Source organism: Xiphophorus maculatus, chromosome 14, assembly GCF_002775205.1.
Source record: "Xiphophorus maculatus strain JP 163 A chromosome 14, X_maculatus-5.0-male, whole genome shotgun sequence".
Lineage (NCBI taxonomy): Eukaryota > Metazoa > Chordata > Actinopteri > Cyprinodontiformes > Poeciliidae > Xiphophorus > Xiphophorus maculatus.
The window spans coordinates 8,796,570-8,819,795 of record NC_036456.1 but is presented as its reverse complement, the minus strand read 5'-3'; the positions used below and the strand labels follow the sequence as shown (position 1 = coordinate 8,819,795).

Sequence of the window (23,226 nt, the reverse complement as noted above, 5' to 3'; positions counted from 1 at the left end):
AATTCTCTGTTTTTCTATATCTCTTTTAGCTGCCTGCATGCTCGTATACAAACAGAAACAGACACACACACACACAACCCACAAAAGGAATCAGAAATTGTTGCTAGCGGCTATTTTGTTGTGTTAGCCCATAATGATGTCATAACACTGATCTGCAGCCATTGATGCTTGTAATGTTTTCCTGAGTGGATCATTTTTTCATATTGGTATAGGTGAAACATATTTGTGTTATGTTATGAACTATGTGTTAGTAACTAACACAGTTAGTTAAGCTGTGTTGTCTAACTAGTTAGTTATTAATAACTATTATTAAAAACCATAAACAACCAAGCAGCATTTAAAAAGCTCCAACAACAATCACGCAGCTGCTGCTGTTTTATGCTGTCAATTAATTTCCGAATTAAATTCATATTTTCCCTGATCATTTCTATATATCTCAATTTGATCAAAATGCTAATATAATTTTAAATATAACCTGGTATTTATGATCTATTTTATTGCCCAAGAATTTGAAACCAACTTTTAATTATGTTCTAATTTGCTAACAAAGTCTGACTTCATTGTAATTTTTTAAACAAACACAAAATAGATCCCAATTAACCCTGTTTGATTCTGCAAACAGTATGATCGAATAAATATTAGATTTTTGGTTAATATTTAATGTTGATTAATATTTACTGTTGCTATGTTGTTGTAGGATGTTTTAAGATCTTGTTCAATGTGCCCCTTTTTAACTTTGGGGCCTTGGGGCCCTCCAAAAGTTTCTGCACGGCCCTGCTCATCTTTACTCCTGTATTTCACATCTTACTGTGTTTTTGTATTTTCACTCTTTTTGTGTTTTGTCAGTGATTGTTAACTAGAAAAGAAATTAACTAAATGTTGGTTCTGCTTTAGATGCTGTGCTGACTATTGAGCCCAACTGGTCGACTTTTTATTCTGGAGAGTTTGTTACCTTTAGATGTGACATGAATGAAGGAGAAGATTCTGACTGGGAATACAAGCTGAACAGGAATAATAAATCATATCTGTCCTACATACCACATAAAAGCAGCACGTTATTTCTTCATAGTGGTGAATATCAGTGCTGTGGTCGTAGGAGGAGCTCAAATCAAACAAACTGCAGTAATATTGTCACTGTGTTAGATAAACCTGAAGTATTTTAAATCACATATTAACCCTAACCAATGAAGGATAACCTTGACAAAGTATATCCATATTTTTACTCTACTTCATTTCAGATATTTTGTTTATTTATTTATTTATTTGTTTGTATACACAAGGATAATCTGATCATCTTACTGGCAGTATTACTGCCTTTGTGAGTTTTTTTATGCAAAATGAAGTCAGTCACAAATCATAAAACACAACAAAACTAATTTAAAAAATGTTTAACTTGAGAACCAACCACTGGATTTTTCTGTGGACAAAAACAAAGTTGTTGTTTTAATTACCTCGTTAACTTAATGATGTAAAAATAACATTGATTGATATTTTATTATATTTTCTGAGTAAATAAATATAACCAGTCATATTATACTATGAACATATATTTACTTTAAGACTTAGAAAAATACATTATTTCATGTCTTTTGTTGTAAGATGTACTTATTTTTGTTTCTATTAACAGCAGACAGACCCACGGCCACATTGACAGCAGGTTCATCAACCATACCAGTAGGGGGCAGTGTGACACTGAGCTGCTCAGTGGAGCCCTCTGCTGGATGGAAGTATAGATGGTTCAGACGGACCTCAGACACTCCTGAAGCTGAAATCACAACAAATAATGAAGAAAACAGAGAAATCACTGTGACACAAGGAGGAATCTACAGGTGTGCAGGAGTGAGAGGAAATCCTGCTATCATCAGCCTTGTAAGCCAAGACGTTACCATTAAAACAACCTGTGAGTTCCTTCTTGAAAAGTGTCCGAAACCAAATCTACAAAATCCTTTTTTTTTTCTCTGATTTTATGTTTATGTTTGATAAACAAACCAATGGCCGCTCTCCATCCACACTAACACTGTCTACTTTATGAAACTTGTTGGGAATAAATAATTCTCTGTTTTTCTCTATTTCTTTTAGCTGCCTGCATGCTTGTATACAGACAGAAACAGACACACACACACACATAGTGCACAGATGCGCAGAGCTAAGGTCAAAGGAAGTGACACACTAGGCTCTGTTTAGGTCGTAGCTGATAGAGACCCACAAAAGGAATCAGAAATTGTTGCTAGCGGCCATTTTGCTGTGTTAGCCCATAATGATGGCATAACACTGATCTGCAGCCATTGATGCTTGTAGTTTTTTTTCCTGATTGAATCATTTTTTCATATTGGTATAGGTGAAGCATATTTTTGTTATGTTATAAAATACATGTTTAACACAGGTTAACTAACTAATACTAGTTAGTTATTAATAACTAATATTAAAAACATAAACAACCAAGCAGCATTTAAAAATCTGAAACCCACTCTTAATTTCTTTCTGCTTTGCTACAAGTTAAGCTGATGTCATTTTATTTTGAAAGGTTCTTATTAAATAAAATAAAAACTAATCTTAAAGGAGCTGCTGGACAGTTTGGAAGAAACATTGATACTTTTTAAATGATTTTAGAAAGTAGCTTCTCTCAGGGAAAGTGTTAAATTAACACTTAAATTTTACTCTGGATTGTTGTGGTAAACTGCTAACCAGATATTTATTTCTTTAGCTCCCAATAAACCCAGTTTGATTCTGCAATCCAACTGGTCTCAGATCTACATAGGAGAGAAAGTCACTCTGAGATGTGAGATCCAGGGAGGAACTGAGTGGACGTATGAATGGAGATCAACCAATGGAAACTTTCCATCATCCAGTGAATACAGCATCAACTACATTACTGAGTCCCACAGTGGAGATTACAGCTGCAGAGGAAACAGAAACTTTGAGCTAACAGAGTGGAGTGATGCTGTCAGACTGACTGTGATATGTGAGTCAGACTGACCTCAACTCAACCTGAAAATGCTTTGTATTTATTTCCCTTTTTGCAGGAACTAAATTAAACAACAGAAAATAGAGGCGTGCTGTGGTGGTGCAGGGAGTTAGCACGCCCCACGTTTGGAGGCCTTAGTCCTCGTCGTGGGTTCGACTCCCGGTCCCGATGACCTTTGCCGCATGTCTTCCCCCTCTCCTCACCCTCCTTCCTGTCTGCCTACTGTCGAAAAAATACGAGCCACTAGCGCCGCAAAAACTCTTCGGAAAAAAAACAAAATATTTCTTCTTTTTTTAATCCAAAACTGGATTAAATTTGCTACCATGTGTATTTTTAATAGTGTATTTATAGTTGATATTGATGCCCCTCAGAAAGTCCAGAGAAACCTTGATCAAAGTTTTAAAAAAAAGTTAACAGCTTATATCAATAAGTGTAACTGGGGAGTTGAATTGAAACTCAACATTTAAAAATGCAATGTGAATTTAGATGAAGTTTAAAATAGTAATAAAAAAACAAATGAAATACAGTATGTAAAAGAAAAAATGTAAATCTTTGATTTAAATATATCTGATAGAAAAATAACCCTTAAAAAGAATTAAAAGGAAAAGATGAGAGATGTTCAGGACAAATGTTTGACCCAGTTTCAAATCTCTCTCCAGCGTTTCCCCCTCAGCCTGTCCTCTCTGTGTCTCCATCATGGCCGAATCCTGGAGCCTCAGTGACTCTGAGCTGTGAGGGTTTGAAGCTTCAATCAGCAGGATGGAGGTTCTTCTGGTATAAAGCTGTTCCTGATCCACCCCGCAGATACTACAGCTATGAGATGCTTCCTGGCAGCACCAATGGGACTGAGCAGAACTCCTTCATCATTAATGGATCGACTCACACAGCAGGATTTGTGTGCAGAGCAGAAAGAGGAGAACCAAAGTTTTACACTTATTACAGTGAACCAAAGTTTATCTGGTCTGCAGGTCAGTTTATTTCTGTCTTTCACCTCAATAAAAATAACTTGAGGTTTTTATCCTGATCCAATATTTATTTTATTTAGATTTTTTTTAAGATGTTGGAAATTAACATGACATTAGAAATAAAAATATAAATTGATGGATCATTCATAATGTAGGATAATAAGCATGAATTACCCTGGATTCTTACTGTAATGTTTGTATTTGTTTTATGTGTAACTTGAATGAAATATGTGGTAAAAAATTCACTTTGTGAAGACTTTTGACAAATCCAGACAATAAATGTTAAAGTTTGAAGATAAAAACATTGATCAGGAAATGCTGATAAACATTCACAGTTAAAATCCAATGTGAGTTTGTAAAAAATGAAATCATTATTTCTGCTTTGATAGTTTATTTCATTTAAAATAAAACAATAAGAAAACAAGCAAAATACTGTATCTTAAAGAAATGTGTAAACCAGAGGGAATCTGTTATTGTTTTGTACTTTCATTAAAATACATCAAATATTTGCAAATATTTTGTACTTTGATGAAATATTTGAAAAGTTTTAAAGGAGAAATAAATGTTTCCTGTAATCTTTATTACTATAGAAACAAACCATTTTAATGAAACATTTTAAAGATGTTTCTGTTCTCAGATGAAATCCTGTCTTGTTTTCAGATCCTCGTCCAGCAGCTTCTCTCTCAGTGAATCCTGACAGAGTTCAACACTTCAGATCTGACTCTGTGTCTCTGAGCTGTGAGGGAAACTCTACTGAGTGGAGAGTGATGAGGTTTATAGAAAGAGATGGACTGTCAGACTGCTCCTACTGGGGGACAATGACTGGATCTACATGTACCATTAACCCGTACTATTATAGGGATGGAGTGTTCTGGTGTGAGTCAAAATCTGGAGAGTTTAGCAACGCAGTAAACATCACTGAACACGGTAAGATCTGGCTTATTATTTGTTTTTCTTTCTTTAAACATTGAAAATATATTAAATATTGTAAATATCATAGTATAGACTGAGGTTAAATCACAAAATAATCTATTGTGTAGGATTTTTGTGCCATTTTTCTTCCATTATGGTATCAGATAGTTTATTTTTTTTGTTTTGCTCACTGTTTAAAATTCATTCAGATTAAAATGTAAAATTGATCACCCATCATGTAAATGGTTTCCAATGGATTGCTGTATAGCTTATACAAAGGTAAACTCAAATAATCAGATTATGTCATTTTAAAGACTGTGTCCCTTTTTGGCCTAAAGACATAATTCCAGGAAACATTTGCTTTTATGGTTATGTTGTTTTTTTTTCTCTATTGTCTAAACTGTTTTCAAAAATGTCCTTAAACTGTTTTTTTTTTTTTTTGAGGCTTTATCCAAATTAAGTCATTTCCTGAAAAAGCACAGATCTGTTTACCTTTCAAGCTGAGGTTAACAAAGACTAGAGGATATGAGGAGATAAAGTGGAAGAAGACCACAAAGATCAACTATTTTATCAGAATTCAGGAAAAGATGGACGACCTTTTCTAGTAAAAAATAAAGCAATGACTAAATATTAGAGGTGTACCGATCGATCGGCACCAATGACAATCGGCCGATTTCTGTGACAAAGTGTATGATCGGTGATCGCTGGTCACTGTCTCTTGTTGCTGACCACCAAAACCGAAAACATGTATCTCACTTTGCAGCCTGCATGTGCAGCTGATCACCTGTATCTAGAGAACTACGGACACATATACTGTATATACGTGTGTGTCTGATAAGTGATATATAAAATTTAAAAATTCCCTTCTCACCCACCGCGGGTGGTTCTTATCCTCTGAGCTCGGGTCCTCTACCGGAGGCCTGGGAGCTTGAGGGTTCTGCGCAGTATCTTGGCTGTGCCAAGGACTGCACATTTCTGGACTGAGATGTCTAATGTTGTTCCTGGGATCTGTTGTAGCCCCAGGAACAACAGATATATATATATATATATATATATATATGATTTATGGTCATTAGGATACTGTGGGAACCATTAGCTTCACCTTATTTTATCTGATCACACAGACTTTGCTGTCTGCAAAAAAATAACATTACACTTTAAATTATTGACACAGGTTAAAGAAATGTTCCTGAACTGAATATTCTCTGATTGTTTTACAGATGATGATCATGATGGTGTTATCCTGGTGAGCCCTGTTCATCCTGTGACTGAAGGAGATCCTGTTACTCTGAGCTGCAGAGATAAGAAACAAAATCTTCTCTCCAATGTGTTTTTCTATCATAATAATAAACTCATCAATAATGACGGCAGAGAGGAGCTGAAGATCTCTGCAGTGTCAAAGTCAGATGAAGGTTTCTACAAATGTCAACATTCAGGAAAAGAGTCACCAAGGAGCTGGATGTCTGTTAGAGGTGAGGAGGATGAAAATATTTGGTTCATTTTATTCATTGAAACTTGAAATGTTGTAGAAGAGCAAGGTGAACACTGAGGATGTTTTTAGCATCCTGTTTTCTTAGCATGTTCTAGCAGATTTTTAGTATTTAGCATAAAGTCACTTTTTCTTCAAGCAGAAAATGTCACACAATCTGCAGATCAAAAATATTTCTTCCTTGTTGATGTTTCTTGTTTTCAGTAACTGGGTCCAGTCCTGCCAGCTCTTTATTTCTTGTGCTGTTGATCATCGAACCAGTTGTTAAAATCCTTCTGGTTCTCCTCCTGCTCTTGTTCTTGTCCTGCAGACGGAACAACGGTGAGACATTTTTCTGTTCATACTAGATCTGATTGTTCATTTAAAAAAAAAATCTTTATTCTAGATGTACTGTGATGCTATAGCACAAAATCCAGGCTTAAGTTAAATAATGCAAAAGCATTTTTCTTTATCATTTTTATTGTGCTTTGTTAAATTAGTCTTTCTTTTTCTTTCTATCATAAATTACTGGCAGTTTTCTACTACATTCAGTATATGTGTAATATTTTAGAAGTCAGAACTTCTCCTCTATGCCATGTAATAAAAATAAAACCTTAATTTAAATGAGATTCAAACAAGTGACTGAAAAAACAAGATGAAAAGAAAAAGTCCATTTTTATTTTCTAGAATTGTAATTATTTCACCTATTTCAATTTTTAAAAGCTTCTGACTCTGTTTTCTTTTCTGTCAGTTCATCTCTACGACTCAGTGAATATTTCCACATTAGCAGGAAATGGTAAGGCTCAACATGTCATTTCTGTGCTATTTAATTTGAGAGAATCACTAACTAATCTATAAACATGATATGTTTCAGTAGCAGACAAACCCAGACCTCCTGCATACTCCCAGATTGAACTGAGAAACTTCAGGGAAAACTGTGAGTTCTTGGTAGTGAAATATGTCCTCATGTCTTTACGCTGCAGATGATTTCAGGTCAGATTATCAGCTGTCCTGACTAACTACATACTAACTCTAGACAACACCAGAAACTGATAAATCTGACATCACTGTATCATTACTCTGACGTTTTCTGTTTCAGACTCAACTCCAATTTATGCTAACATGAACTATCAGAAAAAGCAGAAAGGTAAAGATATAGCCTGCATTTATCCTTCTTTTTGCTAATATGTCTTGTGTTTGACACGCAGTCTCTTTGGTTGAGTATATAAGAATTAATAATGGCCTCTTCATTCACAGGAAAGCGAAGTCCTGCAGCAGCAGATGAAGTTTATTCTGAAATCAGAACAAGAGCAACTGTGGGTAACGATATCATGTAGCTTCACATTTTACTGGCTTATTACGGGATTTATTACACGAGGTAATCTCACAACAACATTCTTAAATGCTTTATTTTCTTACATTTTTCATGTGTTTTTAAAAGTCTGTACAGAACTGTGTTAGACACCCACATTTTCTGAAAAACACTCAGTTATGCTGATAATTTTTTTTTTTTTAAACTCCAGAAATTATTAGTCGTTCACAGAGGCTATGGTGAAGTTTGAATACATTAAATATTTTTGTATATTTTTTATGGTTTATTTTACAAATGCATAATATGTTTTACAGTATCTCCCACTCCTAGTATTTTTTTAACCATATAATTATAATTCATATATTTTTGTTTTAGTTATTTGATGTGTTTTTATGTTGCATTTCTAAAATATTCGGTCGCTGATTGATTAGTCACCGTGCGTTTATTCAAACCAAATCAGAAATGCTGAACTTTTACCACAATGTACAGATTTTTGATTGCTGAATGTGTTCATTTATGACTGGTCAACATCATTTTATGCCTCTTTTTCAATCAATTTCTTACATGTTGGATTCATGTTAACGTGTATTCAAAGACATAATAATGAATAAAAAAAATACCAAAATATTTAATGTCTACTAGTTAATCAGAAATCTCGTGCGCAGGGGTCGCGACCCCCCACGCTGAAGACTTTATTTCTACACTTGTCACCTCTAATAGAGCATAATCGTCATAGTGAAGGGGCCTGACATGAATGCAATAATTTTATTTGTGAGAAAATGTTAAAGTTACGTTTTATTTTCCACCTTCTAACAGTTAGTTGCTTTTTGATGGACATTCAGAAAATCCCAATGAGATGCACCTTTTTCTAGTATCAGTCTTTATTAGGATTCTGATGGGGTTTTTTTTTCTTCCAAGAGTGTCATCCTTGTCTAAGGATCTTTGTTTGATACCGCTGGGCCACCTGCCCAGGTGTTTTCCATCATCCTCATCAAGGTGCTGAGAATCTAAGCAGCTGCAGAGCCTTCAGTTACTGCTGGTGGTCTGTAGATGTGTCTCTGTGCTGCTTGTTTCCTCCATGGTTTCTGGTATTGATGGTGAAACTGAGGCTTCCTGTAACACTGAACCGCTTTGAGGCAGTTGATCTGAAAATGGCCTGTTGCTTCCAAGCGCTCGAAACACTCTGAAATAGTGTATGGAGCTAAATAGTAACATCTATTGAATCTTTGAATGAATAACATTCAAAGATTTTTATTAAAAAAAAAAAAAAAAGATTAATGTGTCTTCAGTCTGCTCCTCTTCTGACTCACTACCTCTGCAGCTTTAGAAAAGACTCACTCGCATGAAATTACTTTCACTAATTTAAAATATGCTCAAATTCACACAATGATAGTACTCTGGTGCTCCCACTGGGATTACAATTTTCTATTCAAACCCAGGGAGGCAGCTGGTCTCTGCCTCCCTGGGTTCTGACTCACTGGCTCCCCCTGTTGGTGTGGCACTAAGCCACATTAGCTCAGTGCTAACATGCACAATAAGAGTCAAATGGAAAAACTCACATTAAGGCAGCATGTTGACCGTTTTGATAACCAAAAAATTTATTATTTAGATATGCCGTTGTTGACTTGAATCTCTATAATACATTTTTAATAAATGTGAGGTGAAGATTAAATGTTTATTTCAACATGACCATGTTCTTTACTTGCTGCATATTTTTAGAGCTTAAGAACTTGGTCTTTCCTGTTTCACCTCCACCACAGTGTTTCTAAACTCTCCTCTGTTTTTTCACACCTCTGGGTTTTTTATGATCACATTAGATCATTTTCAGTCAAACACTTTATTTGTTCAAGTTTATTCTAATGTGTTAACATGAATCATTAAATATCTTTTTCCCCTGCAGATTTAAGCAGTAACAGGTCAGTAAGAATATTTGTTCTCTCTTTCTAATCATGCATCAAATAATTACTTCCATTAATGCATTTATGTCTCTATTATTTTCAGATTGAATCAACCAGAGAGCATCAATCCAGCCTCAGCTACAAATCATGAAGTGACCCAGAATGACGGTTCTGTTTACAGTTCTCTGCTTCATGGTTCGTCTCACATTAAACATCTTTATGATTAACTGGAATGTTATTTGTTTATTTGGATGTTTCTGTGCGAGCCTGCAAAAAACATTTTGTGCATAAGGTTAAAATATCTCTGCAACGGACAGGAAATACAAACCAGCATCAAGTGCTGCAGCCTCAGTGGCTGTTGTGGTGTGAAGTTAGTATGAAAGGGAAGGAAACACAGAGAGGTGATACTAAGAAGTAGAAGCATGAAACTTATTGATGTCATATATATTTTAGACTTAATTTCTCCTTTTATATGAACACAATTCAAACCAAGTAGAAGCCTTTCAGTTGAGCTGTGCAGCCGTTCTGGATGCCAGGATGAAACCTGCTCTGCTCTGCATGCTGGGCTTTTTCTGTAAGTACATCACTGACTTTCTGCTCAGAGTTTAAGGAAAATATTTCTTCATGATAACATGTGGCCGTGTATATCTGTTACGATCTAATAGTGTTGAAAAGAGAAGACTCGAGTCTTTTTCCTCATTTTGTAATCAGCATTGCAATTCAAGCAGCTTTGGTCTCTGTTTTGACAAATATTGGACATAATGTGATATTTATGTCTTTATTATTTTTAAACAGTCATTTTTATTTTAATCTTCATCTAAAGTGAATAAAATCACATTGTGATTTTTATTCTTAACTAGCTGGATAATGTCTGACCAAACCTTGATCTTTATTGCAGTGCTCAGTTCTTTGCTTCATGGACGTGCTGATGGTAAGTAAATTGTATTTAGATTATAGCATTTCTTTCTGCAACAATATTCTCTTGTATTTCTGGAATACATTATATTGACATGTTATAATACACAGTAGATGAGAGGAAGCTGAACAATAAAGAAAACTAAATTTGAAACCTATGGTTGCGCAGAACAACTTGTTCCTCTTTGTGTCTTTTTGCCGACTCTCAAGACTGACCTGGAGTGTCAATTTATAATTTCGAAGATAAAACAAAGCAGATTTATCAGAGAAGTACAGAAGGCTATAAAAGTCCTGTTGGTTTCCACTAAGTTATGATTTTAGAATCTTTGTTAGGAAATGAAATGTTGTTTTAAATCTGAACAAAATATTTACCTTCATAGGAACAAACTTTATTTATTTTTTTGTCAGTAGAAGATCATGAAGCATGGCTAATTGATGGAGAATAAAGACTAAATTAAATGTAGCAGAACTTATACATTAATTTAAAGAAAATAATATTCATGTGTTGGAACAGAAGTTTAATATAATGTGACATTACCATGTATAGTACTGTAGGGTATAATGTACAACCTTGTCTAGAGTAATTTCATTGTTGCCCACAATTACACTAATAACCTAACATGTTGGAGTCTTAATTCATTAAGAACCTCTCAGTTATTCAGTTATGATTTGATAAGAAAGGATTCGCATTGTTGCAAATGACTCCTAATCTATGCAACAATCTTTGTTGCTTTCTAACCTGCAGAAATCAAGGCAACTCTGGCTCCACACAAAACAACCATACCACCAGGGGGCAGTGTGACATTAACCTGTTCTGTGGACAAACCTGCTGGTTTAACATTTGAGCTCTTCAGAGAATCTTCATCCACCTATCAGACCAGAGTTTCTCCTCGATCAGATGGAGTTTTCATCATCACAGAAGGAGGAATTTACACCTGCAGAGGATTCATGACAGAAACAAACTTTATGACAACTATGAGTGATGAAGTCACCATTTATAAGAGAGGTGAGTTTATAAATTTATCTGGGAAGAAAACATTGTAAACTTTCTGATGAGAAATCCATTTTGAAATGATCACTAAAGGAAGTTTGTTACTCTGTCACATTTAGAGAGATAATATCTTGTTCTAGATATAAATATGAGTTAAGATTCATAATTTGTTCAATTATTAATATTCATTCAGCTGAATTGAATCATTTTGTTAAAGTTTTTGCTGAAAAAATGTGCAGAAATATGAGAGAAAAGCAAATGAACTCTATGTGTTTACATTTATTTATGTTTTTGTGAGATGTTGTGGTGCACATTGAGATTTACATTCTTCCAAGACATTTTAATGACATTTTATTGATACATGAAATTTATGGTATGTTAAATGACACATCAGAGGAAAAAATCTTAGATTGACATTATTATTACAGATGCTACACGGTATAATTAATTGTTTAGTTTTCAGACTCTTTGTTTTTCTAATCATGTTTCTTCCTGTAGTTTCCAACAGAGTTTCAGTCACTTCACAACCAAACTGGTCTCTGATATACAGAGGAGAGAAAGTCACTCTGAGATGTGAGATCCAGGATGATGGAGGAACTGAGTGGACATATGAATGGAAAACAACCAATAGAAACTCTCCATCATCCAGTGAATATATGATCATCACAGCTACTGAGGCTGACAGTGGAGAATACAGCTGTATGGGTAGAAGAGGCTACGAGTTTACAGGATGGAGTGAAGCCATCAGACTGACAGTGTCATGTGAGTCAGACTGACCTCCATTCATCCTGAAAGTGTCTTTAGTTCCCTGATCTCTATAAAATGAACAGAACTCAATAATATCTCCATTTCACAGAAAGAACTGACTGCAGGCTAAACTGACTCAGACTTTTTGTATAAACTGTGTTAAATAAGCTACAACCAATCTGTGTGTGATGTTGCTGAAATAATCTAACTGGACTTGAGTTTGAATTGTCAGGTCAGATGTGAAATTTCACCAAAATGATTTTTGGAACAAATAAATTTCCTCCAGCTCTTGTTGATAAGAAACATGATGGAAAATCTAGTTTTTTAGGCTCCTGTAGAGTTTATATTTCTCAGTTTGAAAAAGTAAATGTTAAATTTGGTGTAGATATTTTTATTAGAACAAAATGATCCAGAAGTAATTAATAATTCATATTCTATTTTTTTAAATATTGTTCTGATTTTCAAACTCAACAGCTGATAAACCCAGAGCCACCCTGAAGGCAGAGACAAGAATCATACCAGCAGGGGGCAGTGTTACACTGACCTGCTCTGTTGACGGATCTACTGGCTGGAAGTTTTACTGGTACATAAATGGACAATATTATCCTGTAGTTGTATCCTCCACATACACAGAACTAGATGGAACCATCAGAGTCTCAGAGGGAGGAAAGTACAGCTGCAGAGGAAGAAGAGGAGACTCATCTTTTGAATCAGAAACCAGTGAAGAGGTCACCATTCAGAAAACTGGTGAGTTTAGTTATCAGGTCATCACCATAACAACACTTGATCTTTGAAACTCAAATTTGTTTCCTAGTTTTTCAGAAAATGTAATTATTAAAATAGAATAATGATTAATCAACAGGACAGAGAAATATTTACAGTTTCAAGATTTGACTTTTTTTTTTATTTCCACTGAAACAACCAAAGTAATCAGATGTTATAAAGAATTTAATCTGATCTCAAATATTTAAAATTAATAATATCCTGCTGTAAAACATGTTCATCAAACTATTAAAAGCTTTTTCTCATTTTATGTTAAAGAAATCTTCAGTTTGGTTTAGACCAGGGGTCTCAAACTCCAGTCCTCGAGGGCCACAGTCCTGCAGTTTTTAGATGTGCCACAGGTACAAAACACTGGAATGGAATGACTTAATGACCTAATTATTCTGTTCAGGTGTGGTACAGCAGAGGCACATCTAAAAGTTGCAGAACTGTGGCCCTCGAGGACTGGAGTTTGACACCCCTGGTTTAGACCAACCTTTAATTTCTTTATATTTTATTACAATAGATTAAAATTTTCTGAACATCTTTGAATGAAATTTTTATATATTAAAGAAGCCAAATCCAAAGAAAATGTCTGAAAGAGTTTCAGAAAGTTTTTAGAGACATCGATCAAAGTCACCTTAGAGTTCAGTGATACAAGGAATAAAGATTCAATAGATTATATTGATCAGTGTTTCTAGTCCCTGATTTATGTGATAAGAGAAAAATGAAAGTGTTGAATGAAATAAAATTCACATTTTAACAATACAATAGTGTAAAAATATAATGTTACTGAAAAAAGAAGTAAAATATCAAAGTTAAGATTAAACCAGAGGGAACATCTGTTATTATTATTACTATGGTTATTACTTCAATTTCAATATATTACTATATTAACCCTTTAAGGGACATAAAACGAAGATAAAAGAGAGAGGTTATGGTTAAAAGTTTGACCCAGTTTCAAATCTCTCTCCAGCACCCAAACCTCAGCCTGTCCTCTCTGTGTCTCCATCATGGCCGAATCCTGGAGCCTCAGTGACTCTGAGCTGTGAGGGTTTGGAGCTTCAATCAGAAGGATGGAGGTTCTTCTGGTATAAAGCTGTTCCTGATCCATCCAAGCAAAACTATCGACCATCCTACAGCTATGAGCTGTTGCCTGGTAGCACCAATGGTACTGAGCAGAACTCCTTCATCATTAGTGGACCGACTCACACAGCAGGATATAAGTGCAGAGCAGAAAGAGGAAAACCAAAGTTTTACACTGATTACAGTAAACGAAAGTTTGTCTGGTCTGCAGGTCAGTTTATTTATTTGCTCTCAATAAAACTAAGTTTTAGAGGTTTGTAACTTGATCCAACATTTATTTTTATTTTAACTGTGCCTTTCTTATTAATTTAACAATTGTGCATTATGTTAACTTTTGACAAAACATTAGGAAGAAAAATATATTTTCAACATAGTAAACTAATGAATCATCCATATTATTGGATAACAAACATGATTTATCCTGGATTCTTACTGTAACATTTGTTCTTGTTTCATGTGCAACATGACAGAAATATGAGGTAAAAAGTCATTTAGTGAAGATTTTTGACAAATCAACACAACTGATTATAGAAAACTAAAGAAGTCAGCAGGCAGTCAGAGGATTGGAAATAAAATCAGCCATCAGGTTTAGAGATGAATTAAAACATTGATCATTAGAGGCTTGTTACTCCCCAAGGTCTAGGAGTTCAGGGGCAGTAACATAAAGATGTGTCCAGACAAAAAGTGGAATTTAAAAGCTTTTATTACAAAAGATGTTTTCACAAAATCAGAACACAATACAATTTAACCCAATTAAAACAAAAGAAAAGGACTAACAAATTCAAGAATTGTTAAGTGCAAATTAAATTACAAAATGTTCAAACAAGTCAGTCTAAAGTAAACTCAAAACAACCCAAAAGAAAGGACAAAAGGAGCACCAAACCTCCCAAACACGAGCTTCTAGCTTGTATAAAGTCAATCAAACTACTTAGCAGAACAAAATAGTTCAAAACGGCCCAAAGAAGTTGTAAACACCAAAGGTGGGGGACAGCTTAACAAAACCTTTTCCTACTAGCTGCCCCACTGGAGGAATGATTTCAGGAGCCTTTTATAGGGAGCGGGTGGGGCTCATCAACATCTGATTGGCTTGCAATTCTCTGCTGGTCCAATGGGGTCTCATCTCTCCTGCAGCCAATCAGGAAGGTGTTCTGTCACAGCTGAACCTGAACAGCCTCAAGATTATTTCCTCTATGGTAGTTTATTTATTCGACTTGCTGAAATGTTTGCTGTAATCTTTATTACTATAGAAACAAACCATTTGTAATGAAACATTTTAAAGATGTTTCTGTTCTCAGATGAAATCCTGTCTTGTTTTCAGATCCTCGTCCAGCAGCTTCTCTCTCAGTGAATCCTGACAGAGTTCAACACTTCAGATCTGACTCTGTGTCTCTGAGCTGTGAGGGAAACTCTGCTGAGTGGAGAGTGATGATGTTTACAGAAAGAGACGGACTGTCAGACTGCTCCTACTGGGGAAAAATGACTGGATCTACATGTACCATTAACCCGTACTATTATATGGATGGAGTGTTCTGGTGTGAGTCAAAATCTGGAGAGTTTAGCAACGCTGTCAACATCACTCTACAGGGTAAGATCTGGTTTATTATGGTTTTTATTCTTTAACCATATTTTTGCATTTAAAAATCATGAATATATCTATTATTGCAATAATATGTTTAGTCCAAGGTTAAATCACAAGAATAATTAATTTAGCAAAAAAAAAGGTTTTTGCCTAGATTCATTTTTATCTTCTATTCCATTATAACTACAGTTAATGTTCTAACGGTAGTTGGGTGGTATCAGGATATTTTTGGTATTTAAAAAAGGTGGAAAAAAGAGAAAAATACTATTCCTGATGTTTAAAACTAAACATTCAGATTAAAATATTGATTTTGTTATTCTTGATGTAAATTATTTCTAATCAATTGTTCTGCTGCTCATACAAAGCTAAAATCTTTGAACACTTTTATTCCAGGAAACGTTTAGTTAGACTTGAGCATTTATTATATGCATTTAGGATTGTATTGTGTTTTACTTTTTGTATTGTACTTTGTTGTGCAGTTAGTTAGGTTACACTGTGAAGCACTTTGACATTTGTCTTTAAAAATGTGCCACATTAATTTTTACTATCTTTGCTTTATTCTCCTCAGATCAACTCTGATTCGTTGTAAAATATAACAGATATTGTACAAACTTGAAAAAATGGTTTGATGAGTTTTATTTCATCAGCAAATACATTTTCTATCTTTACATGGGTGATTACTTATTTGATTTTCTTTCCAACATAAAGGTAGGAAAAGGATAATATTAAATTTCTTGAAGAAACAACGAATTATTCCTCTTAATTTCCCTTAAACTGATTTAATGAGATTTCAACCTTATTCAACCATCATAACCTTTTCAAATAATTTATTTAACAGTCTGTGAAGTGGACAGCATGGTCCAATTAACTTTTAACCCATTCCCTGGACTTAGAGAAGCAAAGACCTGATAGAGGTTTACCTTTCAAACTGAGAACAAATACCTGAGGATGATGAGGAGGAAGATCCCACTGATAACTGATTTATCAGAGATCAGAAGATGATGGATGATCATTTGGAGTAAAAGTGAAGAAATGACTCCATTTGTACATAATTTCTAACTCGTTGACCAATTTATGAATTCATCAAGCATTAGACCAGTGGTTCTCAAAGATTTTCTGGACCCCCCTATGGATTACAATAAAATCCCCCCCAAAATAGAAAAAAAATCAACTGGGCACACACATTGTTCAACCAGACAAAAACCCGTTCACATATTTTGTTTTCAAACTCCACTGAAGTTTATTTCACACTTCAGGTTGCAACAAAACAAACTACAAACCATTTTTACAGTGAAACACTTTTGCCCCCACTTTCGGAACCAATGCATTGGAGGAAATATTTGCAGAGAGTTCATTGAAGTACAACAACGCAGTTATTACTTGTTTTAGTGTTGGATAATATTTTACTTTGCATCGTGAATGCATAAATCAAAATGGGGCCTTGATCCATGGAAACAGACAGAAAACGAACTTACACAAACAATTTAGCCCAAAATTATTTATACCACTGGCAGATTTAGATTTTAAATTAGTTATTTCAACCAAATATGTTGGTTTTAGTAGGAAATGAGACCAGCATCTCTACATAGAAAAAGAAACAATGTAAAAGTATAATAAAGAGGCAAAATAATTATTAATGTGTTCTTATTTAGATAATAGATGAGATGTTAAAAATGATAATCATTTTGACAGTAAAGCTACCAGACTGTTTTTTTCATTGCTGACCAGCTTTTGTACGTTTCCACTTGTGATTTGATGATTTATCTTTGGTGATGAGCTCAGCATTTTTCAGATTCAAATTGAGACTCTGGTTGGACGACTCCAACACAGTTTTTGCAAACATCTACAGTAAAACAACTATTATATTAGTTCATTACATTATTTTCTGTGAATAAACTTGTCTTCATGTCGACTAAAAAGGAGAAATGATAAAACGTAACTACAAATGCATTTTTGTTTGAAGTATCATGAAGTATAAATCTTCCATGATCACTGAATTCCACAATATCGCTGCAATTGAAAGCATAAAGCAGCTTAAATGGATGTTATTCAACAAAATATCCTCTGATTGTTTTACAGATGATTATCATGATGATGTTATCCTGGTGAGCCCTGTTCATCCTGTGACTGAAGGAGATCCTGTTACTCTGAGCTGCAGATATATAAAACAAAATCTTCTCTCCAATGTGTTTTTCTATCATAATAATAAACTCATCAATAATGACAGCAGAGAGGAGCTGAATATCTCTGCAGTGTCAAAGTCAGATGAAGGTTTCTACAAATGTCAACATTCAGGAAAAGAGTCACCAAGGAGCTGGATGTCTGTTAGAGGTGAGGAGGATTAAAATATTTGATTCATTTTATTCAATAAGAACATTTAAGTTTAATTTAGGAACAAGATGAAGACCAAGAAAGTTTATGAATATGTGCTGAAGATTTTTATCTGCGTTCAAGTTTGAAATCACATTTTTACAAAACAAATAATACTGACATGAAATCTGATGCTATTTAATATTTATTCATTTTTAATGTTTCTTATTTCCAGTAACTGTATCCAGTCCTGTCAGTTCTTCATTTCCTGTCATGTTGATCATTGGACCAGTTGTTGGAGTCGTTCTCATTATTCTCATTATTGTCCTTCTCTTGTTGTGGAGCTGCAGACGATCCAAAGGTGAAACTTTTTATGATCACATTAGATCATATTCAGTCAAACACTTTATTTGTTAAAATGTTTCAAGTTTATTCTAATGTTTTAACATGAATCATTAAATATCTTTTTCCCTGCAGATTTAAGCAGTAACAGGTCAGTAAGAATATTTGTTCTCTCTTTCTAATCATGCATCAAATAATTACTTCCATTAATGCATTTATGTCTCTATTATTTTCAGATTGAATCAACCAGAGAGCATCAATCCAGCCTCAGCTACAAATCATGAAGTGACCCAGAATGACGGTTCTGTTTACAGTTCTCTGCTTCATGGTTCGTCTCACATTAAACATCTTTATGATTAACTGGAATGTTTAATCACTTTATAGTTTCCAGATATGTGAACTGAAAACACATGACTTTTGTGATTAAAATACATTCTTTGCTGCCACCAAGCGGTGGGAAATGGGAACTGCAAAATACTTTCTGCCACATGATAGTTGAGATAATTTTACTTTTTCTAATAATGATTTTATAAACAAAGAAAACAAATAAACACAGAGTGAATCATATTTCTACATTAATGTTGTTTGGCTAAAAAAAATTAATAGTATTGATCAATAGTTAGTATTTTTCAACAGTCTATCATTAAATAAAGTTAAAACAAAATCATGAAATGAAGAAAATTCACACTGGAAACAAATATCAACATATTGTTAGGAAAGATATTAAACTGATCAAACAGATAAAAACATAAACTATTAGAATATCTACTTTGTTTTAAATTGATGTGATAATTTTATTAATTTTCACTCATTTGAACTTTAACCTTGTTTTATTGTCTTTAGGTGACACTTCCCTCTATGAGACAATCCAACTGAGCAGAGCCTCAGGAAACGGTAAAGTAAATGTTTTATAGCAGCTAAAGACACTGATGACAGAAAGATGATAAAAATACTGAAATATCTCTGATGAAGATAAATTGAAACACATTAAATATACCAATATAGAACATAAATACCTATAACAACATATAAATACAAAAAAGTAAAATGATTTAAAGATTTTTCTCAACATTAATTTTCTTCAATCTCAGCAGAGAAGATTCATCATCCAGCAGAAGATACTGACTATGCTAACATTAACCCAGGTAACTGCAGCTCAACATGTGGTTCAGATGGTTAACATCTACATAACAGACATAAAGTATTGACTAAAATCACTCAATACTTCATAATAGTAAAATTAGTAATTAAAACAAATGAAAGAATAATAAAAAGATGGTTTGATTCTCCATTCATCTTATTGATTTATTATTCAAAATGTTTATTTTAGATTAATTTAATTATAATTTTAATTGTATCCATTTATTGCCCTGACATGTTTTGTTACAGAAGGTTTGAAATAAATTACTGAATCATAATATTTGATTTTATCTTTGAATGTGTTCAAGTCTTACATTTCTTCAACTAATTTTTCATGCTGATGAATATCTGACCCAAATTATCTCTCCATTGACAGGAAGGAGGAATCCTGCAGCAACAGAAGCAGCAGTATAGACTGAATGCTGTCATGGTTCAATCTCCAGCATACTGCATGTGATAAAGGCTGTTATCTTGTATAGTCCCATATATTTGCATGATTTCATTACAATTCTGCGAATAAATATTGATTCCAAATATCAGACATACCTCCTTTTAGTTTTAGTAAGATGTCTTCTACATGTACTATTTATTTTCTCTATTAGATTAGTGCAATATAATAAAAACAAGTCAGTAACACTTTATTTGGACGGGTTTGCTTAAGACTGACATGACACTGTAATAAACATAACATAGCACCTGTTGTGAAAATGAAGGAGTCTTCATGAGTGTTTATGACTGCTGTCTGAAAGTGTCATTCGGTAAATAATGCAAGTTTGCATTAAAAGGGTCAACTTTGCATTAAAAGTGTCATTTACCTAATCACACTTCACGACAACAGTTATAACCATTCATGGTGACTCCTGCATGTTCATAACAGGTGTTATATGATGTTTATGACAGTATTATGTCAGTCTTATGCACAGCACACCCCTTCAAATAAGGTATTACCAACAAATCATGTACATTATTTGTCATAATGAATGGAACTGTTTCAGCTTTATAATAATACATATGATCTGATTTTGTCAGTATTTTTAAACTGCTGCCTTTCTCTTGCATTATTGGCCGCTGATAGAAAACTCTTCATAAAATGTAAACTTTAGATACTCTGCGGTCACTTTAGGCTAAATATGTGTCTATAGTGTTGTTTTTTGGTGCACAGACAAAGACACTCTCAATGAGAAGGTGAACATTATTATAATCAGTATTTTAAGGGGTATTTATAAATTTAGCATATTAAATTGCTAAAATCTCCCAGGACAAATGGAGTATGTCTGGCTACCTGTTTGCTCCAACCACATCGAAAACTCATTTTCCTTCCAACAATATCTTTCTACTACAAGTAAAGAAACTATTACTGATCAGAACGCCACTGCTTAGTGAAGGGGTAATAGATGTGTTGCAATTTCTACTTTGCACCACTTGGGGGCAGCAAATATTTTCAATCACAGAAGTCATGTTTCAGTTCACATCCATTATATTGCCAAGAGTGTGTTGCCAGTCAAGTTCATCCACACCAGACTCCATGTCTTTATGGACCTTGCTTTGTGCTCTGGTGCACAGTCATGTTGGAAGAGGAAGGGGCCAGCTCCAAACTGTTCCTACAAAATTGGGAGCATGTTTAAAATGTCTTGGTATGCTGAAAGCATTCAGAGTTAATTTCACTGGAACTAAAGGCAAAGCTCAGCTCCTGAAAAACAAGCCCACGCCATAGTCTTCCCTCCGCTAAACAGTACACTTGGCACAATGCAGTCAGACAAGTTCCGTTCTACGGTGGCCGACAGGTGCAAATGCGCAGCAAAAGAGAAAACATGCAAACAAAAAAGACACCCCCGAATGAAATGCAGCAAACAAAAAGAGAGACGCAAACACCCCCGAATGAAATGCAGCAAATAAAAAGAGAGACGCAAACACCCCCGAATGAAATGCAGCAAACAAAAAGAGAGACGCAAACACCCCCGAATGAAATGCAGCAAATAAAAAGAGAGACGCAAACACCCCCGAATGAAATGCAGCAAACAAAAAGTGTTGAAAACGGAAGTGCTCCAGACCACTAGGGGGAGTCAAAGAAAATAGTATTCATTTCTATGGGACCAGATGCAAGATTCAGAGAAAGAAATTTGAAAGAAAGTAAAGGTATCTCTCTGAATCTTGCATCTGGAAAGTGTGATTATTGTGAGAAGTCTGAAACAATAGAGCATGTTATTTTAGAGTGTTGTAAGTATGAAGAAGAGAGAAGATGCATGCTGAGAGAGTGTGTAGGTATTAAAGAAAGGTTTAATTTAATAGAATTTTTGAGGAGAGATTTCGGGAGTAGACATATTCAAATAATTATTCGGTATCTTAAAAAAACAAAGCTATTTCATAGGATATGAGTAGAGCAAGTTGGGTGTGAATGTGTAAAGAATATCAAAGAGGGGTATATGAAGCTATAAGCAAGTTGGATAATATAAGCAGGTGTGTATGTGTGGGGGTATGTTTAATCAGGAGTTAATGGAGGGAAAAGGTAGAAAGTGAAAGTTTATAGACCATCTCGAACCACACTCCATACTGGTAAGTGGCGGTAATGCTACTGTAAGTTTGTTGCCAACCGCCAATAAATACCAAGAAGAAGAAGAAGAAGAAGAATCTTGCATCTGGTCCCATAGAAATGAATACTATTTTCTTTGACTCCCCCTAGTGGTCTGGAGCACTTCCGTTTTCAACACTTTTTGTTTGCTGCATTTCATTCGGGGGTGTTTGCGTCTCTCTTTTTATTTGCTGCATTTCATTCGGGGGTGTTTGCGTCTCTCTTTTTATTTGCTGCATTTCATTCGGGGGTGTTTGCGTCTCTCTTTTTATTTGCTGCATTTCATTCGGGGGTGTTTGCGTCTCTCTTTTTATTTGCTGCATTTCATTCGGGGGTGTCTTCTTTTTTGTTTGCATGTTTTCTCTTTTGCTGCGCATTTGCACCTGTCGGCCACCGTACCGTTCCCCTGGCAATCGACAAACCCAGACCGAAAGAATGAGATCACGGATACAAGCGGTCGAAATGGGTTTTCTCCATAGGGTGTCTGGGCTCTCCCTTAGAGATAGGGTGAGAAGCATGGTCATCCGGGAGGGAATCAGAGTAGAGCCGCTGCTCCTTCACGTCGAGAGGAGCCAGTTGAGGTGGCTCGGGCATCTGGTCAGGATGCCTCCTGGACGCCTCCCTGGTGAGGTGTTCCGGGCACGTCCCACCGGGAGGAGGCCCCAGGGAAGACCCAGGACACGCTGGAGGGACTATGTTTCATGGCTAGCCTGGGAATGCCTTGGGATTCCCTCGGAATAGCTGGAACAAGTGGCTGCTTAGAGGAAAGTCTGGGCCTCCCTTCTGAAGCTGTCAGCCCCACGGCTCCGGATAAGCGGAAGAAAATGGATGGATGTTCTTAAACTTTGAGCCATATTTAACTAAAGATGAACACTTAAGACAGGGGTGCCCAAAGTCGGTCCTCGAGGGCCGGCGTCCTGCATGTTTTAGTTCACTCCCTGCTTTAGCATACTTGCATCAAATGATGTCTCATTAGAGGCCTCAGAAGAACATTGACATGCTGAGGAGGTTGTTACTACCACTAGGGAGAGAACTAAAACGTGCAGGATGCCGGCCCTCGAGGACCGACTGTTGTCACCCCTGGCTTAAGACATGACCAGATTATTTCTAAATTATAAACACAAACAAGACCAGTGTGGACATGCACTGGACAGAGAAGGTTGCCATGATAACAAGTGGAAGAACTGTCAGTCTAGTGACAAAAATTAACTGAGGCAAAGGATGACATCAGTAGTGATGGACAAATGAAGCTTACTGGTTTTAAA

General features: G+C 35.2%; 2 protein-coding genes and 1 long non-coding RNA gene across 3 annotated transcripts in view; all 3 read left to right on the top strand.

Annotated features, from left to right (window-relative positions):
- Nucleotides 1-7,647, top strand: part of LOC102234831 — a 28,284-nt gene extending 20,637 nt beyond the window's left edge. The window contains exons 24-33 of the mRNA XM_023346672.1: nt 1,628-1,900; nt 2,705-2,962; nt 3,625-3,933; nt 4,591-4,857; nt 6,063-6,314; nt 6,536-6,652; nt 7,062-7,106; nt 7,185-7,247; nt 7,410-7,457; nt 7,568-7,647. Coding sequence (XP_023202440.1) covers nt 1,628-1,900; nt 2,705-2,962; nt 3,625-3,933; nt 4,591-4,857; nt 6,063-6,314; nt 6,536-6,652; nt 7,062-7,106; nt 7,185-7,247; nt 7,410-7,457; nt 7,568-7,647 — 1,712 coding nt within the window. The remainder of the gene's footprint in view (nt 1-1,627; nt 1,901-2,704; nt 2,963-3,624; nt 3,934-4,590; nt 4,858-6,062; nt 6,315-6,535; nt 6,653-7,061; nt 7,107-7,184; nt 7,248-7,409; nt 7,458-7,567) is intronic.
- A 2,358-nt stretch (nt 7,648-10,005) lies between these two features.
- Nucleotides 10,006-12,668, top strand: LOC111610765. The gene is made up of 3 exons (XR_002753771.1): nt 10,006-10,094; nt 10,419-10,451; nt 12,648-12,668. It is a non-coding gene; the product is annotated as an uncharacterized LOC111610765 (long non-coding RNA).
- A 2,521-nt stretch (nt 12,669-15,189) lies between these two features.
- Nucleotides 15,190-19,099, top strand: LOC111611052 (high affinity immunoglobulin gamma Fc receptor I-like). The gene is made up of 5 exons (XM_023346671.1): nt 15,190-15,606; nt 17,680-17,931; nt 18,146-18,271; nt 18,388-18,403; nt 19,096-19,099. Exons 1-5 carry the CDS (start codon nt 15,447-15,449, stop codon nt 19,097-19,099), a joined length of 558 nt encoding a protein of 185 aa, XP_023202439.1. The 5' UTR covers nt 15,190-15,446.
- Nucleotides 19,100-23,226: the final 4,127 nt, after the last annotated feature.

Excerpts from the sequence above, each read along its gene's own strand:
- LOC111611052 (XM_023346671.1), top strand. The coding sequence starts at position 15,447 with ATGATGTTTACAGAAAGAGACGGACTGTCAGACTGCTCCTACTGGGGA. Across the intron at positions 15,607-17,679 it reads TGTCAACATCACTCTACAGG|ATGATTATCATGATGATGTT; the intron begins GTAAGATCTGGT and ends ATTGTTTTACAG. Across the intron at positions 17,932-18,145 it reads GAGCTGGATGTCTGTTAGAG|TAACTGTATCCAGTCCTGTC; the intron begins GTGAGGAGGATT and ends TCTTATTTCCAG.